The sequence below is a fragment of the Rana temporaria genome, chromosome 11 (genome assembly GCF_905171775.1).
Source record: "Rana temporaria chromosome 11, aRanTem1.1, whole genome shotgun sequence".
In the NCBI taxonomy this organism is placed as follows: domain Eukaryota; kingdom Metazoa; phylum Chordata; class Amphibia; order Anura; family Ranidae; genus Rana; species Rana temporaria.
In genome coordinates, this window is record NC_053499.1 from 141,504,829 (window position 1) to 141,530,842 (window position 26,014).

The window sequence follows — 26,014 nt, forward strand, 5'->3', positions numbered from 1 at the left end:
TCATACCCTTTGAAATTTTCCACATTTTGTCACGTTACAACCAAAAACATAAATGTATTTTATTGGGATTTTATGTGATAGACCAACACAAAGTGGCACATTATTGTGAAGTGGAAGGAAAATGAGAAATAGTTTAATTTTTTTTTTTTACAAATAAATATGTAAAAATTGTGACATGCATTTGTATTCAGCCCCCTTTACTCTGATACCCCAAACTAAAATCAAGTGGAACCAATTGCCTTCAGAAGTCATCTAATTAGTAAATAGAGTCCACCTGTGTGTAATTAAATCTCAGTATAAATACAGCTGTTCTGTGAAGCCCTCAGAGTTTTTTTTGTTCTTTCATTGAAAAAAATATGAAAATACAGAAAAAAAAAGACAGTACAGAATAGTGATCAAAACATGGTAGTCGTGACAAGCACATGTAGGAAGTCTCAGTACCAAAGTCATACACATCAATCAGTACAGAATTGCATCAAGAAAGGCACAAACAAATTTCTCAGGCAGTCCAGGGCCAGACCCTGTCATATTTCCCAGGACAATTCCGATTCATATAAGGCAGGGGTGTCAAACTCAATTTGATTGTGGGCCGCATCAGCATTATGATTGTCCTCAAAAGGGTCGGTTGTATCATTTTGGGATGTTAACTGATTTGTATGGGATATTTTATTGATAACAAGAAAAGCAGTAAAATAGACCAATAGATCTCTCTCTCAGCAACAATAGATCTCCCCAACAACATATCTCCCAACTTTCTGTGATGGGAATGAGGGACACCTATCAGCAAAAGTATGCAGGAATAGGACACACCCCTTGTCACGCCCCCTTAAAAGGAGAATTGTACAAAAAACAATATTGGTTGAGTGCTTTTTTTCACCACTACTATTCCTTTATATTGGCTTTTTGGGATTTACAAATGCAGCAATTTAGAAATCAGAAGAAAGGTTTAGCGCTGGAATACACTGTTTGATAGATAAAAAGTGCATTTTATATACATCTATATTGATCAGACCAAAATGAGGGACAAATGAGGGGGGGCAGAGGGACATTGCTCGAAATCAGGGACAGTTGGGAGGTACGGTCTGACAAATGCTATACGGTCATCACAGTACATGTAGAGAAGACATGGCTGCAAAAAGGCTGCCAGAGATAAGCAGCATGGAAATGAAACATATAAACATACCGTATTTATCGGCGTATACCGCGCACTTTTTTCCCCTTAAATCAGGGGAAAATCATGGGTGCGCGATATACGCCGAACCCCGCTGTCTCTGAGCCGCTAGCCTAGAGCCGAGCCGTGTGTACTGCGCACTTGGCTAGGTTCGGCCACGCTCGGCTCTGCCCGCCGCAGCCTAGAGCCGAGCCGAGTGTACTGCGCACTCGGCCACGCTCGGCTCCGCCCGCAGCCACGCGAGAGGAGCTGAACACACAGGAAATCCGGCTCCTCTCGGCTCGCGCCAAATCCAAAAAACGAACACCGGACACGCTGGACGGAGACGGACACCTGGATGGAGGCCGCAGACGGACACCTCCAAAGCCGCAGACGGACACCCACAAGGCTGGACGGACCCTGCGCAAGGCCGCAGACGGACGCGGACATGGCCGCCGATAGACGCAGGGAAAAAATGTAAGTTTTCTTTTTTTTCCTTTTTTACCTTTCTAAGCTTGTGGTGCGCGTTATACGCCGGCGCGCGATATACCCCGATAAATACGGTAAGTAAATACAAGTTTCTTTTTTTTGGGGTAATTTTTAATGATGCACAGTGTTTAACAAGCCAAAATGTCCTTTATGTTGGGTTTACACTTACTGTAAAATAAATTACGTGTTCAGTTTTTTTTTTTTTTAGGCTTTCTTGTCATTTGGATATCTTTGTCCACAGAACAGGTGTACTTTAAATACGCTCCAATTCCCGTTTTTATATTTTTAAATCTCCTTTGTGCTTTCTCCTAGGCAGCCAGCATCCGCCGCTGTGATGAATATTGAATGATTCATCCATATAACAGCGCCCCTCTCTATTAAGTCATCAGGCATCTCTCGGCCTGCTTTGAAGAAGAGAAGCCAGGTGACAGATCTCATTGATTATATATGGTGCGAATGCTTTGATCTGTATGCTTCCCATTGATTTCATCTGTAAAGAGGTGTTTTTACAGAGATCGGCTGTCGCAGTCCCCCCTCCCATCCTCGTTATCATTCCCAGCACATAAAGCTCACAGTCAGCATGAATCTATCCGCTCTGCTCTATTCTCACCTACAATACAGGGCTCTGATGGTTGTTTCTGTGATCTAGTGCCGGCTCCAAGGGAGGGATCCATCCATATTGAATGTGAGAGTCTCAAGAAAACCTAATCCTGGATTTTCACACAAGGAACAGGCCAACCCCTATTGTCCGTCGCTGTCGTCGATTCCTATGGCAAATGCAGCTCCTTCCATCCACAACCTCCGACTAAGCTACATGGGGACATCAACTACGGAGCTGGATATCCTTGGTAAGCCGACGTGTTTTATTTTATTTTTGATGTATCCACATAGTGCTGACTTCCAGGGCCTTGTGTTCATTGTCTTAAGCCTCGTACACACGATCAGTCCATCCGATGAGAACGGTCTGAAGGACTGTTGTCATAGGTTAACCGATGAAGCTGACTGATGGTCCATCGCGCCTACACACCATCGGTTAAAAAACCGATCTTGTCAGAACGCGGTGACGTAAAACACAACGACGCGCTGAAAAAAGCGAAGTTCAATGCTTCCAAGCATGCGTCGACTTGATTCTGAGCATGTGTCGATTTTTAACCGATGGTTGTGCCTGCTAACGATCGTTTTCTCCCATTGGTTAGGAATCCATCGGTTAAATTTAAAGCAAGTTGGCTTTTTTTTTAACCGATGGTTAAATAACCTATGGGGCCCACACACTATCGTGTGTACGAGGCCTAAGGCAGAAATTCTCAATCAGGGCGCCATGAAACCCTAGGGTTCCTCCCGAGATTGCTGGGGTACCTTGAGTGGTGGCTGATTGACCTTTGGCGTAGCTTAAATAGGCCGGCGTAAGCCCGCCTAATTCAAATATGGAACATGTGAGCGTGTTTTATGTCAATGTATTGTGACCCCACGTAAATGACGCTTTTTACGAACGGCGCATGCGTCGTCCGTGAAAGTATCCCAGTGCACATGCTCCAAATTAACCCACAAAAAGCCAATGCTTTCGACGTGAACGTAAATGACGCACAGCCCTATTCGCGAACGACTTACGCAAACGACGTAATCGTCGGAAAATTCGACGCTGGCCCGACGTCCATACTTAACATTGGCTGCGCCTCATATAGCAGGGGTAACTTTACGCCGGAAAAAGCCTAACGTAAACGACGTATCTGTACTGCGACGGCCGGGCGTACGTTCGTGAATAGGCGTAAATCAGCGTACACGCCCCTAGCGGCCAGCGTAAATATGCAGTTAAGATACGACGGCATAGGAGACTTACGCTGGTCGTATCTTAGAGAAATTCTGGTGTATCTGATTCTTTGAATCAGTGCCAAGATACGACGCCTCAGACTCAGAGATACGACGGCGTATCTGGAGATACGCCGTTGTATCTCCTACGTGAATCTGGGCCTCAGTGTCTACAAACTATGGGATATATTTATGGATTTTTTTCCCCAGTAATGGCAGCGATCAGCAACTTATAGCGGAACTGCAATATTGCAGTGGACAAATCTGAGACTAAGTTAGTGTAACCACGTGTCCCGGAGTGCCCGGGACAGTCCCACATTTTGCAGGTCTGTCTCGGGTACCTTCATTCCAGGACAATACAGTGTCCCGGAATGAAACTGACACAGCCACCCCCCAGGCCAATCTGATGCCCCCAAAAAAGGCCGCCATATCACCACTTTACTCACTGACAGTACTTGTCCTGGTCGGGAATGCCTGGAGGAGCACAATCCCCGCCCCCTGCTTGTGATTGTAGAAATCATAAATCCCACCTCTTGTGTCCAATCACTGTGCTTTGATTCGTTACAGCACAAACTGATTTTTGGGAAAGGGGGGAGGGTGTCCCTGAATGGTAGTTTAAAAATGTGGTCACCCTAGACTAAGTGACACTTTTTTTGGGAAACAGTGACACTAATACAGACCCACTAGTGGTCAGATACTGACAACCAAAAATGATGAGAGATTAACACGGTTAAGGCTTGACATGTTTGGTATCTACTTACTCGACAACATGTTTCGGAGGGCAAAGCCTCTTTCATCAAGTCCACTCAAGCATCATTGTAAGCATTTGTAAATATATAAAAAACAGGGTGCAATCAGCGCAAATATATAGATCAAAAAATTATGATATTAAAAGTGTATTTATGTGATACAGACCCCCAGGGTTCAGATCACTGGTAATGCCAGCTGAACACTAAGGGAAATTCGCAAAAATCCTAAGCAAGTAAAAAATTAAATAGAAAAAGTGCAGCGCAAAACTCAAATATATAAATGATACTGGTATACTCAAACACCAATACCATAAGTGTGAATATGAATATGCAGAAAAAATGGAAAAAAAAAAATATTAAAAATTAAATACAATTCAAACAAACAGTCCAAAAGTCCATAAGTGTCAGAAGATGAGTGAATTAAACGAAAATAAATCTCCACCACGTGACAATCCACCAAAATTTTGAAGTGATCCCTCCACCGTTGTAGATGGCTACTCTCACCTTCATATATGGACCACTGAGTTAACAGATGGTCAATAAAGCGAATCAAATAGGCAGGTCATGAACAGGAACCAGGCTGATGTATTAGATCCTCATAAGACAACCAAACCGCAAAGGACAGGTGCATGTAAAGAGATAATCACAGACTAAGGCCCCATTCACACCTAGGCGTTTTTACGCCTGAAGCGCACTGCTCACAAACGCCAGAGGGGAGAATTAACATTATTCCCTATGGTGACTGTTCACACCTGAACGCCCAAACGCCTGTCGCGCGAAGCTCAAACAAGTCCCGGACCTTTTTTTGTCGCGCGTATCGTGCGGTTTGGGCGTATTTGAGCGTTTTTTTTCCCCATAGAAAGTAATGGGAAACGCGCGAATTGAGCGTATCGCGCGACAACGGGCGTTTGCTACGGGCGTTTCGTCGCTTTAATAAATAGAACTTGTCGCCCATGCAGAAGATTAAAAAAATCTACCAACATAGCAACAAGTGATGAAAAGATGATAATTTTTCCTATTGGCTAAAATAAAAAACGCCGAAGTACAAAAACGTCGCACAAAGCTGTATGCAAACGCTCAAATACGCGCGACAAAACGCCAGGAAAAAAACGCCCAAAAAAACGACCAAACGACCGACGCTCAGGTGTGAATGCAGCCTAAGTGCTCACTGTTGCAATGTGTGGATTTATTCTTTAAAAGAAGCAAAAGTGAATAGCCTGACTTGGTATTGAAGGATTAACCCATCACAGACCCACTAGTGGCCAGATACTGACAACCAAAAATGATGAGAGATTAACACAGTTAAGGCTTGACATGTTTGATATCTACTTACTCGACAACATGTTTCGAAGGGCGCAGCCTTATTTATCAAGTCCATTCAGCATCATTGTAAGCATTCGTAAATAGCCCGATTTGGTATTGAAGGATTAACCCATCACAGACCCACTAGTGGCCAGATACTGACAACCAAAAATGATGAGAGATTAACACAGTTAAGGCTTGACATGTTTGGTATCTACTTACTCGACAACATGTTTCGGAGGGCATAGCCTCCTTTATCAAGTCCACTCAAGCATCATTGTAAGCATTTGTAAATAGCCTGACTTGGTATTGAGGGATTAACTCATTACAGACCCACTAGTGACCACCAGATACTGACAATCAAAAATGTTGAGAGATTAACATGGTTAAGGCTTGAGATGTTTGGTATCTATTGACTCGACACAACCTCATTCTTCATATTTTACAACAAATGGGTTATATATCGTGTTATTGTGTTTGCGTGCCCAAATTAACTTTAGTGTATTTCCTACTGAAAATTTGGTTTGGCAAACAGTTACTCTGATATTGTGTGACATAAACAAATTGCAACTGACATTTTATTTATCAGGGTTTCTTCTCTTCGTAAAATATATAATGATTAAGGGGTTTTATGTAATCTTCAGGTCTAAAACATTTGTGCAAAAAAATGAAAAAATGCCTCTGACAGTGTAGGGGTCAACGATAGCTCTGTATGATGACGTTACTCTCCTGCCTTATCATTAGATTTGTCCAAAGAATAGAGCCATCCTCATTATAAATACGATTTACTGGAGGAAGCACATATGTTTTTTTTTTTTTTTTTCAGATCTGAGCTATCCAAACATTCCATGAAATATTTATCTACATCTGACCCCCGTCTCCCTGGAACTGACTAGATGCCAGTTCTGTAAATGAGTTTGTTTGTTGTATGCAGGGAGCTGTAATGACATTTGGAATAGACAGGCAGAATATTCGAACGGTCTAATGTAATTGTCCTTTCAAATCAAGGCTTTGTCTATCTGTGGAGCCAGACATGCAGCTCATTATCTCATGCTTAGAGAGTGAAATGGAAAATGAACATCATGCGAGGGAGTATATTATACCCAGCGGGCAGCTGGCTCAGGCGGGCGGGCATGCGGTAGATTCATTTATTTATTTTTTTCTCTTTCGAATTGCTTGCCGAAACCACTCAGGGTGATATTTTGAAGTGGGTGATAACCCATAATAATGTTTGGAGAGTGGGCGGAGCTGGGAATTCAGGAGCATCGATCTCCCTGCTTGAGTCCCTTCTAATGTTGACCTTACACCTGTAGAATCTTGTTCGACCATTTAGATGAGAAAGTTTAAAAATTGTTAGTCCAACCATTTGATGGTGCCTTCATGGACTCAATTCATTTTGAATGACTTTCTATTCGAATACCATGTCAACGTCTCGATTTTTTGTACCATGTTTCCCCGAAAATAAGACCTACCCCGAAAATAAGACCTTGCGTTATTTTCCAGGATGGCTGCAATATACCGTATTTATCGGGGTATAGCGCGCTCCCGCGTATAGCGCGCACCCCTAAAGATGCCCCGAATTCCTGTGGAAAAAAGTTTTTTTGTACTTACAGTTTTGGTGTCTTGCGCGGCGTCCATCGGCGGCCTCGTCGGGTCTGGCGTCCGTCTGCGGCGTCCTCGCGTCTTCCCCTCTCGTTTCCCGCGCCGAGGTTGAATACTGCGCCGACATATACAGAGCGCAGTACACTCGTGTATCGTCGGGCAGGCTCGGCAACTCTCGCGCTGACGTCCTGTACGTACAGGACGTCAGCGCGAGAGGACCCGAGACTGCCCGACAATACACAAGTGTACTGCGCTCGGTATATGTCGGCGCAGTATTCAAACTCGGCGCGGGAAAGCGGGTATCAGCGTATACTGCGCACCCACGATTTTGCCCTGAGGGCAAAAAAGGGCAAAAAAGTGTGCGGTATACGCCGATAAATACGGTAAGCCCTACCCCGAAAATAAGCCCTAGTTTAAAATTCTTGTAAAATCCTATAATCCACTCTATTACAGTAGTGTATAATGTACAATGTGTGTGTTTCTGTAATATAGTTGCAGGGAAGAGAGCTCCGGCAGGTCACAGAAGAGCAGAGCGGTGCTATAACGAAGGTATTTGCCACAATTATATTACAGAAACACACACATTGTACATTATATACTACTGTAATAGAGTGGATTATAGGATTTTACAAGCATTTTAACTCAATTCACACTGGCAGGGAGAGAGAGGGGGAGAGAAGACAACACATTACATGGTAGGATCTACCCCGAAAAAAAGCCCTACTGTGTCTTTTGTTGCCAAAATTAATATAAGACCCAGTCTTATTTTTGGGGACACATGGTAGGAGAGCAGATACAGTAGCAGGCTGCTGATGAGAGGCACATAAACTGACCACAGTGTCAGGGCTCAGCAGCCATCATACATCGTGGTCAATTTACAGAGGGGTGGGGAGAAACTTGCAGGATCAGCTAGGTTTTTTAGGTATTACATGGAGCCAAATGACCCAGGACAAGCACCGAAAAATCGCAGAGATGATCAAATACCACCAAAAGAAAGCTCTATTTGTAGGGAAAAAAGGACATCAATTTTGTTTGGGAGCCACGTTGCACGACCGCGCAACTTTCATTCAAAGCGTGACAGTGCTGAAAGCTGAAAATTGGCCTGGGCAGGAAGGGGGTGAAAATGCACGGTATTGAAGTGGTTAAAAGAGCAATTCCAGTGAATGCCCTCCAGCAAACTCTGCAACTGTGTTAAAGGAATTATAGGGCAATTGTACTTTTGTTGCCCGCCTTTTTTTTTTGCTTTATTGAGTTACCCCCATTCTACTGCTGCCCACTAGATGTTATTGCCCCCCCAAGTTAATGCAATTGTCTTCTTATTTATCACGTGCTGTCAGTTTTCTGTTTTTGTAGCTCATCCCTGGAGCAGAAAAAGCCAAGTCCTCAGAAAGGAAGTGAAGTCTATAGCCCAGCCTCAGGCGTTGAATAACTTCTTGATTTCGGGTTCTCTGGACAGATTACATGTCCATCAAAGTCACATGCACAAGTAAGTCTGATTCTCTGGAAATAGGTGGTCTGAGTCTGAGTGACTGCTGGGAGTGGGGAGCAGGGATATGCTGGGAGGAGGGTGTAGGTTGAGCTGAGCTGCTGTGTTACTTCTGGGAGGGGAAGCATGAAGAGCTTACCCCCTTGGAGCTGGCACCTCCCGACCCTTTAAGGGGTTTAGGATGCCGGGAGATTTTCCTTCCACGTGATTGGGTATTCCTTGCAAAGTAAAGATTTACCTAATTTACTAAGTTCTGGAGTAATTGCACTTGCAGTGTAAAACTGCAAAGTGCACAGTCTATTTATTTGCCTTTAGTAAATCAACCCCAATGAGTCACTGCTGATTGCGGGAAGCTGAGTTTGTTCATCACTGGGAGGAGGGTGCAGGGTGAGCTGAGCTGCTGAGTCCCTGCTGGGCGGAGGGAACAGGAAAAGCAGATCTGTTAAGATAATGACTTCAGAACTTCTGTGAACTTTGAAGATGAATTGCTCCACAGTGCCTGCAGCTACAGTGGTCAGTCCGACCATGTTTTATAGCTTATTGACTGATTGTTATGTATATGTAAATACCTGAATAGCCTGACTACAGGATCACTTTAAAGCCATTAGACTGGCATTATTGAGGTCATAACATCACTAAAGGCTCCTATTCATTAGGGGGTTAACAAAAATGACGTGTTTCATGACACTAGGCTAACACAAAAAGCTAATAGATTTTGTTTAATCCCAGACATTGCATACCTGCCATACTTTCCCTTCTCTCAGCATCATTTTCTGCTAAAACTTCTTTTTAGAGCCTAATGTGATATTTCACAGGGAGAAGAAGACAGCAAAAAAACAGCAGATGCCAGCCGATCCCTCCGAGTATTCCTAGCAAGAAAAGCTATTTTTTCATGTAATTAGTAGGGTAATTTTATAATGGAATTAATTAATTGCAGTACTTAGCAGCTAGCAAGTGTAAGGATTTGTTTTATCTGTGGCTTGTAATGTCCAAATGGGCTTATAAAATGGAAATAAATTGCTTTACAAGAAAAATAATTGCAGGCACATCCTCACCAAAGGGGAAAAGGTGTATGTATAAAGGGGCAGAAGAAAATCTCCAGGCATAAAATGTGTTTCCCAGTTGCAGAATCTGATCATAGGAAGCTGTGCCGTAGATGTAAAAGATAGGCTGGCAGGGGAGGGCTGGCAGGGGGGGCAGGGTGGATTCCCCCCCCCCCCCCAGGCTGGTGACACTGTGCACAGCCACCGGCCGCCACTACCAAATGCTGTTTTTGCAGAGCAGGAATATGCCTGCTGGAGCTCTGTTAACACAGGTCACAGCCGCTGCTCACCTCCCACTGTGCAGCCATGCCTGTGTCAGCTCCAAGGTAGATGGCTGCAGAGCTGAGCTATGTCTCGTCTCACACATAGCTCAGCCTCAGCGCACACCAGCGCTGACATCCCCTTCTCTTTCTGCACAGATACAAGGAGAGATAGAGCTCATCTGCTCCTTCTGAGTCTGCCCTGCCCACACTCAATGCCGAAAAAATATGCTTGATGGGGGTCAGGGGCGGACTGACAACTCATGGGGCCCCCGGTGTGCAGTAGGAGATTATGGGGCCCCCGGGCAATAGGAGATTATGGGGCCCCCGGGCAATAGGTTTATGGGGCCACACAGTATATATACACCCAGAGGCGATTTAGTTTGCATGTGCTGCTCTATATACGTTTTTTTCACTCACTCACTTCACTCATACACACACTGAAAAGGTGCTGGAGAGGCGGGGCAGTTATAATCTTGGGATTTTTAGACCAAAAGGATGCCGGTAAGGTACATTTCAGGGACAGATGTAGAAAAACACAGATTTTTACCTACTGTCCCTGGTTTTATTGAGGCTGGCAACCCTGATGGGGCCCCCTAGTGGCATGGGGCCACCGGGCAGTGCCCGAATGATCAGTCCGCCCCTGGATGGGGTACATTAAACTCAGTACCCCAGTGCTATAAGGTATTGTACTATACATTAAACAGTCACACTGCCAAAATATATAAGACACCCACAATGGTTATTAGATGTTTTGGTTCTCATCGTCTTGAAATAGAGCTAAAAGGGTTCAGCAATGCAAGCTCTTTGAATGAAAAGCAGAAAAAGGACATGAGGGTTATCACAATGCCAACGGGAACAATTAAATATTTCCAATGCCTTACACAATAGCCTCCAATCTAAATTGAACGCTCAAAGTTCCTTGTAATCTCAGAGAGCCCGTCAGTCAAGTGTCTGACAGATACGTTTTGTAGCTCAGACGGCACAATCTTTACACTTCTAAAGCGTTCGTTGTATAATGGCTGTATGAGCGTATCACAGACTTGACATACGCAGAGGTGGCTCGTAATTCTGCTGCTGGCATTTATTGTATTTTTTGTCTTTTTAAGCTAGAGTAGAGTATAGACATTGCATCCCTGGTGCCCAATTAACTTGTAAAAGTGTAATATTAGATATAGAAAGTAGGATGATAGTTTTACAAATATACCTAATTTATCTACTGAATGAAGGTATGGACAAATAAAGAGTAGAATAGTCTAAATCAGGGGTCTCCAAACTTTTAAAACAAAGGGCCAGTTTACTGCACTTCAAATATTATTGCAGCCGGACTGTGGCTAGTGGCGGCAGAAAATACCCTGGCATTGGGGGGAGTAAACAATGTCTAGGCTTGGTGGTCAGGGTCAGTGGAAAAATACATTATTGGTATCAGTGGAAAGAATAATGCCACATCATTGGTGTCAGTTGGAGGAATAGTGCCCCATCATTGGTGTCAGTTGGAGGAATAGTGCCCCATCATTGGTGTCAGTTGGAGGAATAGTGCCCCATCATTGGTGTCAGTTGGAGGAATAGTGCCCCATCATTGGTGTCAGTTGGAGGAATAGTGTCCCATCATTGGTATCAATATGAGAATTAGTTTGCCGTTTCGGGTGTCAGAGGGAGGAATAGTACTTCATTGTTGGTGTGTCAGTGGGTGTCACGCTTACCCCAAACGCAGGTGGTCGGACACTATAGCTGGCTACTGCGTTCTTCACCTATAGCAGCCTCCTTTCCCATAAGGCAAGCATGCCTACCAGTACTTGGTTGCCCCCAGGACTTATACACAAACTGAGCAAAGCAAACAGATACTTGCAGTTGGCAGACAGGCATAATGGTTCTATAATAGTTCAGGTAAAAGGCAGGTAGAGTTTAGAGAATAGTCGTTATCCAGTCCGAGGTCATACACAGAGAAATCCAATCTAGCAGAGTAGGGCAGACAAACAGGGAGCTTGATTAGATATTACACACGTTATCACAAGCATGAGACTAAAGGTTTGGCTGGCTTAAAGCAGAGTTACACCCAAAAATTGGAGCCTGCCTATCTCTGATAATAGCGCTGACGAAATGCGTTGGATTGATTTGTTTATTCTTGATTCTCAATAAATGATTGATATGCTTGCATCAAATGTGGCATAACTTCGGACACCGGGCACTCCTTGTTTCTTATTTGAAAATCCTGTATACTTAAGCAACATCCGAGGGGATAGACAGGGAGGAGTGGGGACAAGGGAATAGTGGCTGAGACTAACCCTATGGTGTCTCCACCCAAAAATATTTTTCCTGGACTATCTCGGTACTGGTAATAACAGAATACAACATAATACAAAAGGAATTAATTTATTATAAATAAAAAACGGATATACAGTTAACATTCTATAGATTGGTTCTCCTGAGGAAGCGGGTAACTGCGAAACTAGTCGAGACCCCGACCAATCTATCAATCGACAACTACAGATGTCTCTTGGGTGACCCTGAGCGTATGTTTTTTGTTTCTTTTTAAGAATGTTAACAGTATATCCGGTTTTTATTTATAATAAATTAATTTATTTTATATTATATTGTCGCTCAGGGGTCACCCAAGAGACATCTGTAGTTGTCGATTGATAGATTGGTCGGGGTCTCGACTAGTTTCGCGGTTACCCGCTTCCTCGGGAGAACCAAACTATAGAATGTTAACTGTATATCTGGTTTTTATTTATAATAAATTAACATTCTATAGTTTGGTTCTCCTGAGGAAGCGGGTAACCGCGAAACTAGTCGAGACCCCGACCAATCTATCAATCGACAACTACAGATGTCTCTTGGGTGACCCCTGAGCGACAATATAATATAAAAGAAATAAATTTATTATAAATAAAAACCGGATATACAGTTAACATTCTTAAAAATAAACAAAAAACAGACGCTCAGGGGTCACCCAAGAGACATCTGTAGTTGTCGATTCATAGATTGGTCGGGGTCTCGACTAGTTTCGCGGTTACCCGCTTCCTCAGGAGAACCAAACTATAGAATGTTAACTGTATGTCCGTTTTTTATTTATAATAAATGAATTCCTTTTATATTATATTGTATTCTGTTATTACCAGTACCGAGATAGTCCAGGAAAAAAAATTGGGTGGAGACGCCATAGGGTTAGTCTCAGCCACTATTCCCTTGTCCCCACTCCTCCCTGTCTTGCTTGAGTAATTTGGATGATGGTACGTTGCTACTTATTACTATGCCTTTTAAATGAAACCATACTCCAATTTTTGCAACATCAGAGGGGGACCAGTTCAGGTAGTAACCCGAAGGGAGTGACAGACCTCCATTTATCCACAGAACCACTTAATACAGACTAAAATAATCGAATCTGTCCAGCACAGTCTTGAGCTCAAACCAACCACTTCCCTCCACTGGATAAGTCTTGTTGAAACGTGTGGCAACCAATCAGAAATTACCTTTCAGTATTTTTGAATAGTATTTTGAATTGGTTTTATGATTGGATAGTGTGGTATACTACACCACACCACTGCTCAAATCTTACATCATGATAAAGATTAGTAACTATAATGCTATAGATGGCAATATTTGTGTTTTTTTTTCTTCTTTATTGTTGTAGTTATACTTTCCAATCTGTTTTACAGAGATTTACCTAAACCAGAGTAACCCACTTCCTGAGTATTTTGGTTACATGAGAAGTAGCCATGATTCCACATTGCTGGTGTCCCCGCTGGTCGTGGCAGGAATTGTAATTGGACTGGTTCTGTTTCTTTCATGTGTCACCATCATCATTGGTAGCCTGAGGAAGGATGGAAGGGAAAGAGACTGGCGCCTTCAGAATCCAAGCTATGGTATGAAGTGACACTGCTCTTTATTCTTGGACAGAAAAGACATAGGGCTAGATTCACATACCTTTAGGCGGGCGTAGCGTATCTTCTATACGCTACGCCGCCGTAACTTTGAGAGGCGAGTATGGTATTCTCAAAGATTTTGCTGCCGAAGTTACGGCGGCGTAGCGTATTAGGGCTGGCGTAAGCCCGCCTAATTCAAATGTTGAAGCTGTGGGCGTGTTTTATGAATATTAAGTGTGACCCCACGTAAATGACGTTTCAATCGGACGGCGCAGTGCGCATGCTCCAAATGACGTCGGCAAATCGTCGGCAAATCGTCAATGCTTTCGACGTGAACGTAAATTACGGCCAGCCCCATTCACGGACGAGTTACACAAACGACGTAAAATTTGAAAAATTTGACGCGGTTCTGACGTCCATACTTAACATTGGCTGCGCCATCTTTTTGGTGGTTTATCTTTATGCCTGAAAACCCCTTACGTAAACGGCATATCTTTACTGCGACGGCCGGGCGTACGTTCGTGAATAGGCGTATCTAGCTGATTTACATATTCTAGGTGTAAATCAGCGTACACACCCCTAGCGACCAGCGTAAATATGCAGTTAAGATACGACAGCGTAGGAGACTTACGTTGGCCGTATCTTAGCAACATTTAAGCGTATCCCAGTTTGAGCATACGATTAAAGTTGCGACAGCGCGGATTCAGACTTACGACAGCGTATCTGCTGATACGCCCGTCGTAAGTCAACCTGAATCTGGCCCATACTGTACATATAAGTGACAGCATCAGACCTTATGACTGTTAGATGTTTCAATTGCATAAGGAGCCCAGTGCACTGGGAACAGGGCTGGTGCAAGGATTTTTGACACCCTAGACGAGACCTAATTTTGCTGCCCCCTTGGCTCCACCCCTGACTCCACCTCCTTTTCCCTTCCCATGTATACCCCACCCTTTTCATGAAGCGCCCCCCTAAAATGCAGCCCACCAGCTCCCACCAATCCAGCCTCACCAGTCCCCATCAAATCCAGCCTCACCAGCGCCCACCAATGCAGCCTCACCAGTGCCCAACAAATCCAGCTTTACCAGCACCCTTCAATGCAGCCTCACCAGTGCCCATCAAATCCAGCCTCACCAGCGCCCTCCAATGCAGCCTCACCAATGCCCATCAATGCAGCCTCACCAGCACCCACCAATGCAGCCTACCAGTGCCCATCAGTGAATGTTTTCTTGCTTGACTCATTTGGGAGTCGGGACACAGACACAGTCCTTCGCCGCTGCTGCGCCTCTGACACAATGTGTGAACAAAGCGCCGGCTGCCTGCTGATGCTGAGACTTATGCCGCGTACAGACGATCAGACATTCCGACAACAAAACCTACCTTGGATTTTTTTTTCCGAAGGATGTTGGCTCAAACTTGTGTTGCATACACACAGTCACACAAATGTTGTCGGAAATTCCGAACGCCAAGAGCGCGGTGACTTACAAGACGTACAACGAGCTGAGAAAAAGGAAATTCAATAGCCAGTGTGGCTCTTCTGCTTGATTCCGAGCATGCGTGGAATTTTGTGCGTTGGAATTGTGTACACACGCTCGGAATTTCAGATAACAAGTTTTTTTTTACGGAAAATTTAAGAACCAGCTCTCAAATTTTTGTTGTTGGAAATTCCGACAGCAAATGTCCGATGGAGCATACACACGGTCGGATTTTTCCGACAACAGACTCACATCAAACATTTGTTCTTGGAAATTCCGACCGTGTGTACGCGGCATAAGTTGCTTGCTGCAGAGAGAAGAGAGTAGGAACACCAGTGGCCGGGCACCCTAGGCAGCAGTGCACCCTAGGCGGCTGCCTAGTTTACCTAGTGGTAGCACCGGCCCTGACTGGGAATAACATGTCATAAAACCTTGGTTCAATCAACTTAAAGGGTGAGCTCAGGCATGTTCGGATCCTAGTCCCAACCCACCTGAGAAATCAGATTACTCAGATCCTTCACATCACAGGCTCCTGTGCACGTCACCGTCCCTTCCCAACCCCCCCCCCCCACCTTTGGGGCCCAAATATCCTGGCCCTTATGGTAAAATGCAGGGTTCTACTGTGCAGGCAACTGTAAGGCCTCGTACACACGACCGAACATGTCCGCTGAAACTGGTCCGGCGGACCAGTTTCCGCGGACATGTTCGGTCGTGTGTACGGCCGACCGGACAATGTTCCGGCGGATCGGACAGGTTTCCAGCAGACAAATGTTTCTTAGCATGCTAAGAAACATGTCCGCTGGAAGCCTGTCCGTCGGACATGTTCGGCCGTCTGTACGACTCACCGGACATGTCCGCTCGGCCGAAAGCCCTCGCATGCGTCGAAGTGATTCGACGCATTCGTGGAAGCATTGACCTTCCAGGGTCGCGCACGTCGCCGCGTCATCGGCGTAGCCACGTCACCGCGTATCCTGTCCGCGCGGATTTCTGTTTAATGGTGTGTACAACCATCAGACAGAAATCTCCGAGTGGACATTTCCGATGAAAACGGTCCGCGGACCGTTTTCATCGGACTTGTCCCCTCGTGTGTACGAGGCCTTAGACTCCATTCACATCTAGGCGGACGAAATCGCGGCGTTTTGTCGCCGCAAATTGCAGTACAAATAGCGGCGTTTTGTACCGCAATTTGCGGCGACAAAACGCCGGTATTGTCCGCCCAGATGTGCCCCAGAATGACCCCCTCTATGGAGATGCTTCCCATCTCCTAGCCGAAACGCCGAAAGACGCCTGAAAAAAAGGTCCGGGACCTTTTTTCAGGTGATAGGCGTCAGGCGTCCGGCGTTCGGCGTGGAGATGTGAACCATCTCCATAGAGGGACATGTATTTCCAGCCCTCTGGCGGCAGCGGCGTAGCGCTACAGGCGTAAAAACGCCTAGATGTGAATGCGGTCTTAGTGTGAGGTCAAGGAACTGGTGTGGCGCTGCCCATTTATGTGGGGGAGAGAGGACACTCAAGCAACTATTTACCAAGGCTGCGGTCCGGATAGGACTGTTAATGGGTCCGGATCCTGACCACGGTCCGCCATTTAGTGATGCCTGCTCTAAAGTGACATATTGTTATCTGTTCACAGATGGAATATCATATGCACCTTCTTTCGGAGATCTGAGTTCCGTCTGTACAGGGGACATGTCTCCAGCCTTAGATTTTGCATCATATCTAGGCCTTAGCGTTTCCTATCCAGATTTTCCACCACGGTAAGAACTGAATTTGATGGATTCCAACATATATTAGACTGCATGTGCATATTTAGTAGTTCAATCGTGCTATCAACATGAATTAATCATATGTTTTTTTGTGTCACATTAAAATTGAAAAATATTTTATTTCATGTGTAAATAAATTCTAATTTAAATGTAATTTATTCTAATTTAAAAGGATATATAACAGAAACATAATTAAGGCTCGTTTAACACTAGTGTGATTTCAGGTTCAGCTTTAGTCGCTCAGACACAAAAATATGTCACCAGCACACAAATAGGTAGATTCACATGATACAATGGCCTAAAATTAGGACGGCCTAGCCTAGTCTTTTTAGGCTACACCGCCGTAAATTATTTAGGCTATTAGGGATTCTCAAACCACTTACCTTCAAATTTTCGGCGGCGTAGCCTAAAACGAGCGGGCGTAAGCGCGCCTAATTCAAATGACTGGGAGGGGGGCGTGTTGTATGGAAATGAGGCTTGACCTCACGTTTTTTGACGTTTTTTGACACGGGCGACTACATTTCCCAGTGCGCATTGCGGCTAAGTAGGCCGTACGGGCCTATTGATTTCGATGCGGACGTAAACGACGTAACTCCCGATTCGCGGACGACTTACGCAAACGACGTTAACATTTCGAAATTTGCGGCGGGAACGGCGGCCATACTTAACATTGGCTAGGCCACTAGAGCATAGCTCTAACTTTAGGCGGCCTATCCCTTACGGAAACGACGTAATTAGACGGCGTAGGCCTGGCGTACGTTTGCGTTCGGTCGTGAATCGGCGTATCCCCTCATTTAAATAATCTATGCCGGCCGCAATGGAAGCGCCATCTAGCGGCCAAAAGAAACATTGCAATCTAAGATAGAACGGCGCAAGCCAGCCTATCTTAGATATGTTTAAGTGTATCTCTGTTAGAGAATACACTTAAACATAGGTCGGCTTAGATTCAGAGTTAGGTCGGCTTATCTGTAGATAAGCCGGCCTAACTCTTTGTGAATCTACCTACAAGGATCTCCAGAATAGGTCCAAAGCTTTGTTCAGCGATCACGTCATAGTTACAGTTTTAGTCATGCCTGATGAAGGGGTCCTGCGAGGCTCTGAAACGTTGCCTTTGTAACTATGATGTGATCACTGAATAAAGCTTTGGATATGTTCTGGAGATCAGTAGGGACATGCCAAATTTTGATCAATGTATGGACTAACTTGTTGTACTCAAGTCAATCTATTGATTAACTTGGGCACAATCAGCTTGCCAGGTTTTTCCCGAACGATCAGTGCCATTGGCTATTTCCAAGAGTTTATTGCGTAGGTTAACTTTAACCATGGGTGAAAGGAAAAAGAATAGCTTTATTCCCCGAACAACACAGTCAGTATTAATGAGGGAATCTCTCCCGTGCCGCTATTGTGTTCTGCTGGCGGCAAGCACGGTGAGCCTTCCCTGTCGGCAGAACACAATAATTAGTGTTGCCAGAAATTGACGACGGCACTAATCTTTGGGGAAAAAGTCATCAGTCTGGTTGTATATAAGTTGATCGATGGATCATGAAGACATTTGTTTTAAATCTTAAAAATTAAATTTTATTGAGGATGGGTAAAGGGTGATGAGGGTCTTAAACCAACCTTTCTTAACCTTTTTATTATGAAAGAATGTTTAGGTCTCAAGGAATGTCTAAAAATATATATATAGATCTGCAGATCACTGTACTTTAGCTAAACCACATTGGTAGTCAATAAAAGAAAGGCCAATATACAGTAGTGGTGGTCAGTGTAATGCCCCGATACATGGGTGGTCGGTGGGGAGAATGCTTCTTACGACACCTAACCTGATCATTAGTGTCAGTGGTGTCTGAGATATGAAAGGAGAGGCTTCACAGGTGCAATTCTGATAGCTCTGCCAAGTGACGCTGATGACAGAACTTGACTATGGTATTAACAATGGCTTGTTACCTGCTATGCCAATAAAACCACCCCTTTTTCCTCCAATGACCACACCACACATAACTGGGGTAAATTGGCTGTAGCAGCCGTTTTATTAACCAAATGTATAAATAACCAATAATTAACCTGCCAATAACCTTTTAAACATAACATACAGTTTATTAACGATAATGGAGCCCAAGGTCCCAATAGGCATAAACCAGAACCGTACCTGCTAGTCACTTGTAAGGCCTCCAGTCGCAAACCACCGACTCGAAGACAACTAGCAGGTACCCGTACCAACTGGGAGCCTTACCTCAGATAGGTCCCTAAACCATACCTTTTAAGTGCCCATATGACCTAAAAGGACCTTGCACCCCGCCAGGTGCACCCCTTTTCTCTGAGGGACGCACCAGTCCTCCAAAATCAGCAGGAAATTTACCACAACATGTAGGGTGGGAGAGTGGGAAGCTGTTCCTCTCTCTTCCCCTGCAGACTGATGCCGCCTCCTTCCCCCCTACAGGGCTCCGCCCACCTCAATCACCCACTGCAATCCCCTGCTTCCCTCATTTCAGGTACCTAACGCCCCATTAACCCCTGTCATGCCGGTGATCTGCCGGTATTGTTCCGGCTAACGAGAAAGTTCCTTTAAGGACTGCGCAAGGGGCAAACTTGCCGACGGAAATCTCCGAACCTCGGCCAGGCATCCGGGGCGACGTGGATTTCAAGGAAAGTGGCCAGTCGGCCTCACGTCCTCGCTTCGCTCGGACGGCTCACTCTGCTCGCTCGGCCTCCTGGCTTTTTTTTAACATCCTCCAATCCGCGGGGATGTTAAAGAATGAGCCTGGATGCCAGCGAGGTTCGGAGATTTCCGTCGGCAAGTTTGCGCCTGCGCAGTCCTTGAAGGAACTTTCCCATTAGGGAAACCTTAAGGACAAGTCACCGGCCCTCTGTTATGGCTTTGGGGTTGTACTCCTGGCCTCTCTATACAGGCTCCATTTGCAGATCAGTCCATGACTGCTCAAAGAACCTTGACCAACCATGGAATCATGGTTAACAAAGGCTGGTCTAAACTGCACAGGATCACAGGGTTTAGCTTTAAATAAAATAAGCACAAAAACAACCAACAAGCACCCTCTAGACCAGTGGTTCTCAACCTGACTAGTGCCGTGACCCCTTGATACAATTTCCCAAGTTGTGGGGACCCCTTACGGTAAAATGTATTTTCTTATCGTGGGTTGTTGGCACCCAAGGTAGACAAGTAATTTGTGCCCCTAACCCACGGACATTTAGCGCTCACTGAGTCCCTTCCACTCGCATAATATTAAAGCCCCTTATAGTGTATTTTAGGATGTACCACTCTTTCGCTTTGTTCTTCTTTCTTTCCCTTTTATCTCTCTCTATCCTAATTTCTTGTTTGTTATCCCCATCCCTCTCTAGACATCTTTCTCGTTCTTTCCTTTATTCTTTCTCTCCCTTTTTCTTTGTTCCTCCCCCTCTTTTCCTCTCCCTTCCATGTATTCTCTATTTTTATTTCTTCTCTTACTCCCTGGTGGGGAGTATGGGATCAGTGGCAGTGCTGGCGGGGAGTTGGGATCAGTGGCAGTGCTGGCGGGGAGTTGGGATCAGTGGCAGTGCTGGCGGGGAGTTGGGATCAGTGGCAGTGCTGGCGGGGAGTTGGGATCAGTGGCAGTGCTGGCGGGGAGTTGGGATCAGTGGCAGTGCTGGCGGGGAGTTGGGATCAGTGGCAGTGCTGGCGGGGAGTTGGGATCATTGGCAGTGCTGGCGGGGAGTTGGGATCAGTGGCAGTGCTGGCAGGGAGTTGGGATCAGCCAACTTAGATGCTCTTGATCAAGGTCATCTGCTGATCTGAGAACTGTAGTGGGGACTTTTAAAGGCAACTCTAATCACAGGTAGTGTTACTCACTGTGTCTCTGACTTTGTGATTTCTCATAGCAGTGACACCTATGCTGAAATCAGCAGATAGGGTCTCCTCCAGCCCCTCCCACTTCACATTCCTCACCAGTCAGCTGACCTCTAGTCCCTGCCCCCCAGCTATGCCATGAACTAAATGGGCGGCTGTGAAGAGGACGAGTTGGCGGCCGCAGGCTTCAGGAACAGCCCAGGCTTTGGTGGCCCCTGGCAAATCCTCATTTGACCCCCAAGGGGGTCCCGACCCCCAGGTTGAGAACCACTGCTCTAGACGCTCTCTGCACAAGATATGTCTTCACAATAAGACATTGATTGGTGGTAGGTTCTAGGACACTAATCATTTAATTGACTTAACCTCTACTCAATTTGCTGGCCACTAAGTTTGTCCATTTTTTATTTTAGCATGTTTCAATTTATATTTGGAATAAATACTGCATTAACTTCTTATTTTTTTCCTCTCTGTGAGTCAGTGAAGGGACGATTTACGTAAATCATAGTTGACAGGCGGGATAAATGGCCATCATGCTAATATGTCCTATTAGGAGAATGAATGAAATACCGGTGTGGTTGATATCATAGTGCTCATCTGCTTTATTTGATGTGAAATGGAGAGGGAAAGATTAGAGGCTCAGACAGAAGACTTCTTGCTGCCCTTCACGGTGAATTTAGTTTAAATTAAGTAGTGGCAGAATTTAATAGATGAACTGTTTTGATCGCTCAGTAAGATGGTGTCATTAACCGAGTGTCAGTGTGAACGGTTCCTAAGAGAAATTAGGGGCTACGGTGATATTAAGTTAAAGGTACACTTCAGTCAAAATTGAAAATGACATCCTGAGCAGCAACCAGGGAGCATATCCAACCTTCTGAGGGATGGAGCTTTTCAGTAAGTAATTGTTGCAGTGCACCAGTCCACCCTTCTCCCATTGTCTCTAATCTGGTGATCCTGGAGCACACCTGCTTGTGATGTTGGAACACATATCTCACTGCCTCTCATACACAAATATTACTTGGAGCACCCTCTAGTGTGCAACTAGTGTAGGTAAATGTATTTTGTTGACTCGTGGTAGCTGTGTGAATCTGTAATTGGGTCAGGTTACTCCAGGTCAGGATGTAGGGGTCTGCGGGGCAGGTCCCTGGTACCTCCCCCTCATTCTAGAAGCTTGAAATAGTTCTGGAAGTTAGTGGGCGGAGGGTAGGAAGCCCTGAGGTTCTCTGCCAATCCCAAGGCAGTAGGCCTGGCAGGGTGGCTGGGTCAGCTCTTAAATATGGTGGAGCCTGAGCAGCAAGGGAGTCAGGTAGAGGATAGAGTACTGAGGTTGCTGTTGTGCGTCCTGGGAGGGTCCCCCGGGGCTGGATGCACAGGATCCTCATGTGTATCATCGGAGAGAAGAGGCAACAAGATGTAAAGGGAGAGAGGATCCACTGCCCTTATTGCAAATGGCTGCTGGGAACAATCTCCAAGCTATTGAGGGAAACCAAAACCTTGAGTTAAAAGTAAATATATGTTTTATCATTGCCTTTTTACATTTCTAATGGTGCCTTGTTTTTAATTGGAATGATTGGAGAGAAGGTCTACGTTAAAGGGGAGTTCCAGCCTTTTTTATGTTTACTAAAAGTCAGCAGCTACAAAAAGTGTGGCTGCTGGCTTTTAATAAACAGACACTTACCTGTTCCACTGTCCAGCTACGCGGCCGCCCGGAGCTTCCCCTCTCTCCCCCACTCTCCGCTGGCGCCTCCATTCTAACTGTGGGCACCCGGCCGTGACAGCTTTAGGCTTCACGGCCAGGCACTCACTGCGCATGCACGAGCGGCGCTGTGCTCCCTGAGTGGACAGGCGATCGCCTGGGACCTGTCACGTGTCCCAGGTGATCGCCTACAGGGAGGGGCCGCCTAAGGCCATATGACGAATTGCCTGGGCGGAAGGAGGAAGTGGGACAGGAAGTCCCACTCCTACTGAAGCCCCCCCCAAAAAAATGTTTTACCGTATTTATCGGCGTATACCGCGCACTTTTTTGCCCTGGATTTTTTGGGTGCGCGGTATACACCGAAACGAGCGGGGAGGACGCCGCAGAAGGACACCGGACCCGACGAAGAGGACACCCGAAGCCGCAGACGGACGCCAGACCCGACGAGGCCGACGATGGACGCCGCGCAAGACTCCAAAACTGTTAGTACAAAAATCTTTTTTCCACAGGAATGCGGGTCCACTTTAGGGGTGCGCGTTATATATGCCGGATCGCGCAATACCCCGATAAATACGGTACATGCCAAATGTGTAATGTAAGGCAAGAGTGGTTTAAGCAGAAGTTCCACTTTTGGGCGGAACTCCGCTTTAAGGCTGGCTATGTGTGGAAGGGAGCAATCTAACCCCCCAAAATACGGCCTGATTATATAGAAAGCCGTCTGCCACCTTCCATGGAGTCTCTGAGACTCTGCAATCGCCTGCATTCTATCAGTTTAATGTGATCTGTTGTGTATTCAGAAGAGAATTATTCCCGAAGGAGAGAAGTCTTTATTTGTTTTACAGGATCTATGGAGCATCTGCTGCCATGAAGTAATCATCCCTCCGTATTATCCAGCAGCATATTTCAGACTCACAACGTTGTAATTGCATTCAGATTCCTCTCAGATCTGAATTTACCGACCATCTGCTTTAGGCTGCAGACAGAGCAGCTTAAAGACATTGCGGGCAGAAACACAATGGCGTAGAACAGCGGTGGTCGATGCGTTGGATGTAGATGGCCTTGTGTTGCTGGGGAGAAGAAGGCTATCCACGGTCACCTTTTCAATCTCTAATGCCCATTATATGAATACAGCTGTGGGGCTAGGAATGCTCCAGCCACAGATGACACCTTCCTGGTGGGCTTTCTCAGGTGGCTTCGGACTAGGGCTCGAACATGCCTGAGTTCACCCCTACTGGTCAATAGGATGAGGAGAATGCTCCTTTCATTTCTGGTCAGTAGATTCTGCTATACAGAAGGCTGTCACCCCAAACGGAGAAAAACCATCAATAATTTGGCACAAAGATACCTCTTATGGCACACTAGCCTAGGAAACTCCTACCTTTACCCAGTGGGAATGCTCACTTCAGATGCAAGAGTCATTTTGGTGGGTCAGTGTTTATGTTCCCTAATTTTTGGGGGTCTCTGATCACTCCATCTCCTTGTTTTTGTTTTTTGAGTATGTCCTTTTAGCTTTGAAGCCAATTTGAGGATCAACCCATTTACCCTTGGTTGTATTAATGACTGCATTCTCCGTTTGTGTTCCACCTCTTATTTCTTGAATAATATGCACTAAAACTTCTGAGGAACCTTTTTCCACGCGCAAAATGACGAGTTAAGCAGTATGCAACACACCGCCCTTGATAAACTGTATATTATTATAACCTACTATAGCAAATGACCTTAGCCCGGATTCAGAGAGAATTTACGCCGGCGTATCCATAGATACGCCGCGTAAATTCAAATCTGCGCCGGCGTATCTACTTTCTGTATTCAGAAAGCTAGATACGCCGACATTAGCCTAAGATACGACTGTCATAAGTCTCTTACACCGTCGTATCTTAAGGTGCATTCTGACGCTGGCCACTAGGAGCGCTTCCGTTGTTGTCGGCGTAGAGAATGCTAATTACCTAGATTCGCCGATTCACAAACGTACGTACGCACGGCGCAATTTATTTACGTAGTTTACATTAGGCTTTTTCGGCGTAAGGTTGTTCCTGCTGTTAGGAGGCGCAGCCAATGTTAAGTATGGACGTCGTTCCCGCTTCGAAATTTGATTTTTTTACGTCGTTTGCGTAAGTCGTTCGCGAATAGGGCTGGATGTAATTTACGTTCATGTCGAAACCAGTACGTCGTTGCGCCGTACTTGGAAGCAATGCACACTGGGATATGTACACGGACGGCGCATGCGCCGTCTGTAAAAAACATCAACCACGTCAGGTCATCATACATTTACATAAAACACGCCCCCCCTTCCACATTTGAATTACGCGCGCTTACGCCGGCCCCATTTACGCTACGCCGCCGCAACTTACGGAGCAAGTGCTTTGTGAATACTGCACTTGCTCCTGTAAGTTACGCAGGCGTAGCGTAAAGACGATACGCTGCGCCGCCGTAAGAGGAAGCGCAGCTACGTGAATCTACCCCCTTGTGTCTTTGTTTTCATTATATTACAATCTTTATGGTTTTTATAGGTGGTGTGTTATTCTTATTCGAAGGTTTATGTCCTTATGAAAAATGTAATGTTATCAATTTTATATTTTCTATTGTATATCCTTTTTAATAAAATTTCGATTTTTTTACTTATTCAACTGTGTTATGCCTATAATGATATGACCCCCATTTATCGATATGATTATTAGGGCCTATGTCGGTAACCTTGATGTCTGTTTTTTCTAGCTATGATGAGTGTGTGGTTCCAGGAAGCTCAGGATCTTACCTCCCCACTGATGAGCCTCCACCGTACTCCTTGGAAGACCCACAACAGCTTCAAAGTGATCTGACATTCAGCGACAACACTGAAGAGATTGCTCTGAGATCACATGAAAACCCAGAAAATAACCTGATCCCCGCTTCCCTGTGTGCTGCTGACCTCCGTGATGATTCACCAAGTAGAACCACAAGCAAGACCAGCCTACCCCTTCCTATTATACCAATGGACATCCAAAAACACGCGGCATCACCGACCACTCTAGTTCTATAGGAAACTGCTCAACTCTATCCACATTGTTTTTATTTTGGTTGGGGTGAGGATGGGCAGGAACCTCTGTCCAGTTTTATCGGTCATCTGTTGGGGAGATTTCACCTCACTTCCTCTCTTGGTGACCACATGGGAACTGAGGAGATCTCCAAGACACCATTAAAAACCAGACAAAGGGTCTTGCCCTTCCCTGCAATTTTTTTTTTTTTTTTAGAGCCGCATAAGCCAATGCTTCCTTTATTGTGCCTGCTCCTGTCCCAGGCAGAGTGATACCAAACGCACTCCGTCTGGGACAGCAAGATTTTCTATGGCCTGCTGCCTGCAGAAAGTGGTGATTCAAGGATTAAAAAGGTCAGTTTATGAAATCACAGTGTAGCAATGGGTATAATCAGAGGTGGCTCTTTAATTAGGCAAATTAGGCGGGCGCCTAAGGCCTCACACTCACAGGGGCCTCGCGGCCACCTAACTTACCC

At 45.4% G+C, this 26,014-nt stretch overlaps 1 protein-coding gene across 6 annotated transcripts; it reads left to right on the top strand.

Moving 5' to 3' along the window:
- Positions 1-1,944: 1,944 nt before the first annotated feature.
- Positions 1,945-26,014, top strand: BEAN1 (brain expressed associated with NEDD4 1). Of its 6 annotated transcripts, none has more exons than XM_040329203.1 (6): positions 1,945-2,089; positions 2,289-2,487; positions 13,547-13,753; positions 16,859-16,982; positions 25,241-25,935; positions 25,974-26,014. In XM_040329203.1, exons 1-5 carry the CDS (start codon positions 2,087-2,089, stop codon positions 25,542-25,544), a joined length of 837 nt encoding a protein of 278 aa, XP_040185137.1. In that variant the 5' UTR covers positions 1,945-2,086; the 3' UTR covers positions 25,545-25,935; positions 25,974-26,014. The 6 variants fall into 6 exon arrangements, with proteins under 6 accessions (XP_040185137.1, XP_040185140.1, XP_040185139.1 ...); XM_040329206.1 differs by having other exon boundaries at positions 1,945-2,063; XM_040329207.1 differs by adding an exon at positions 8,436-8,584 and having other exon boundaries at positions 1,947-2,487.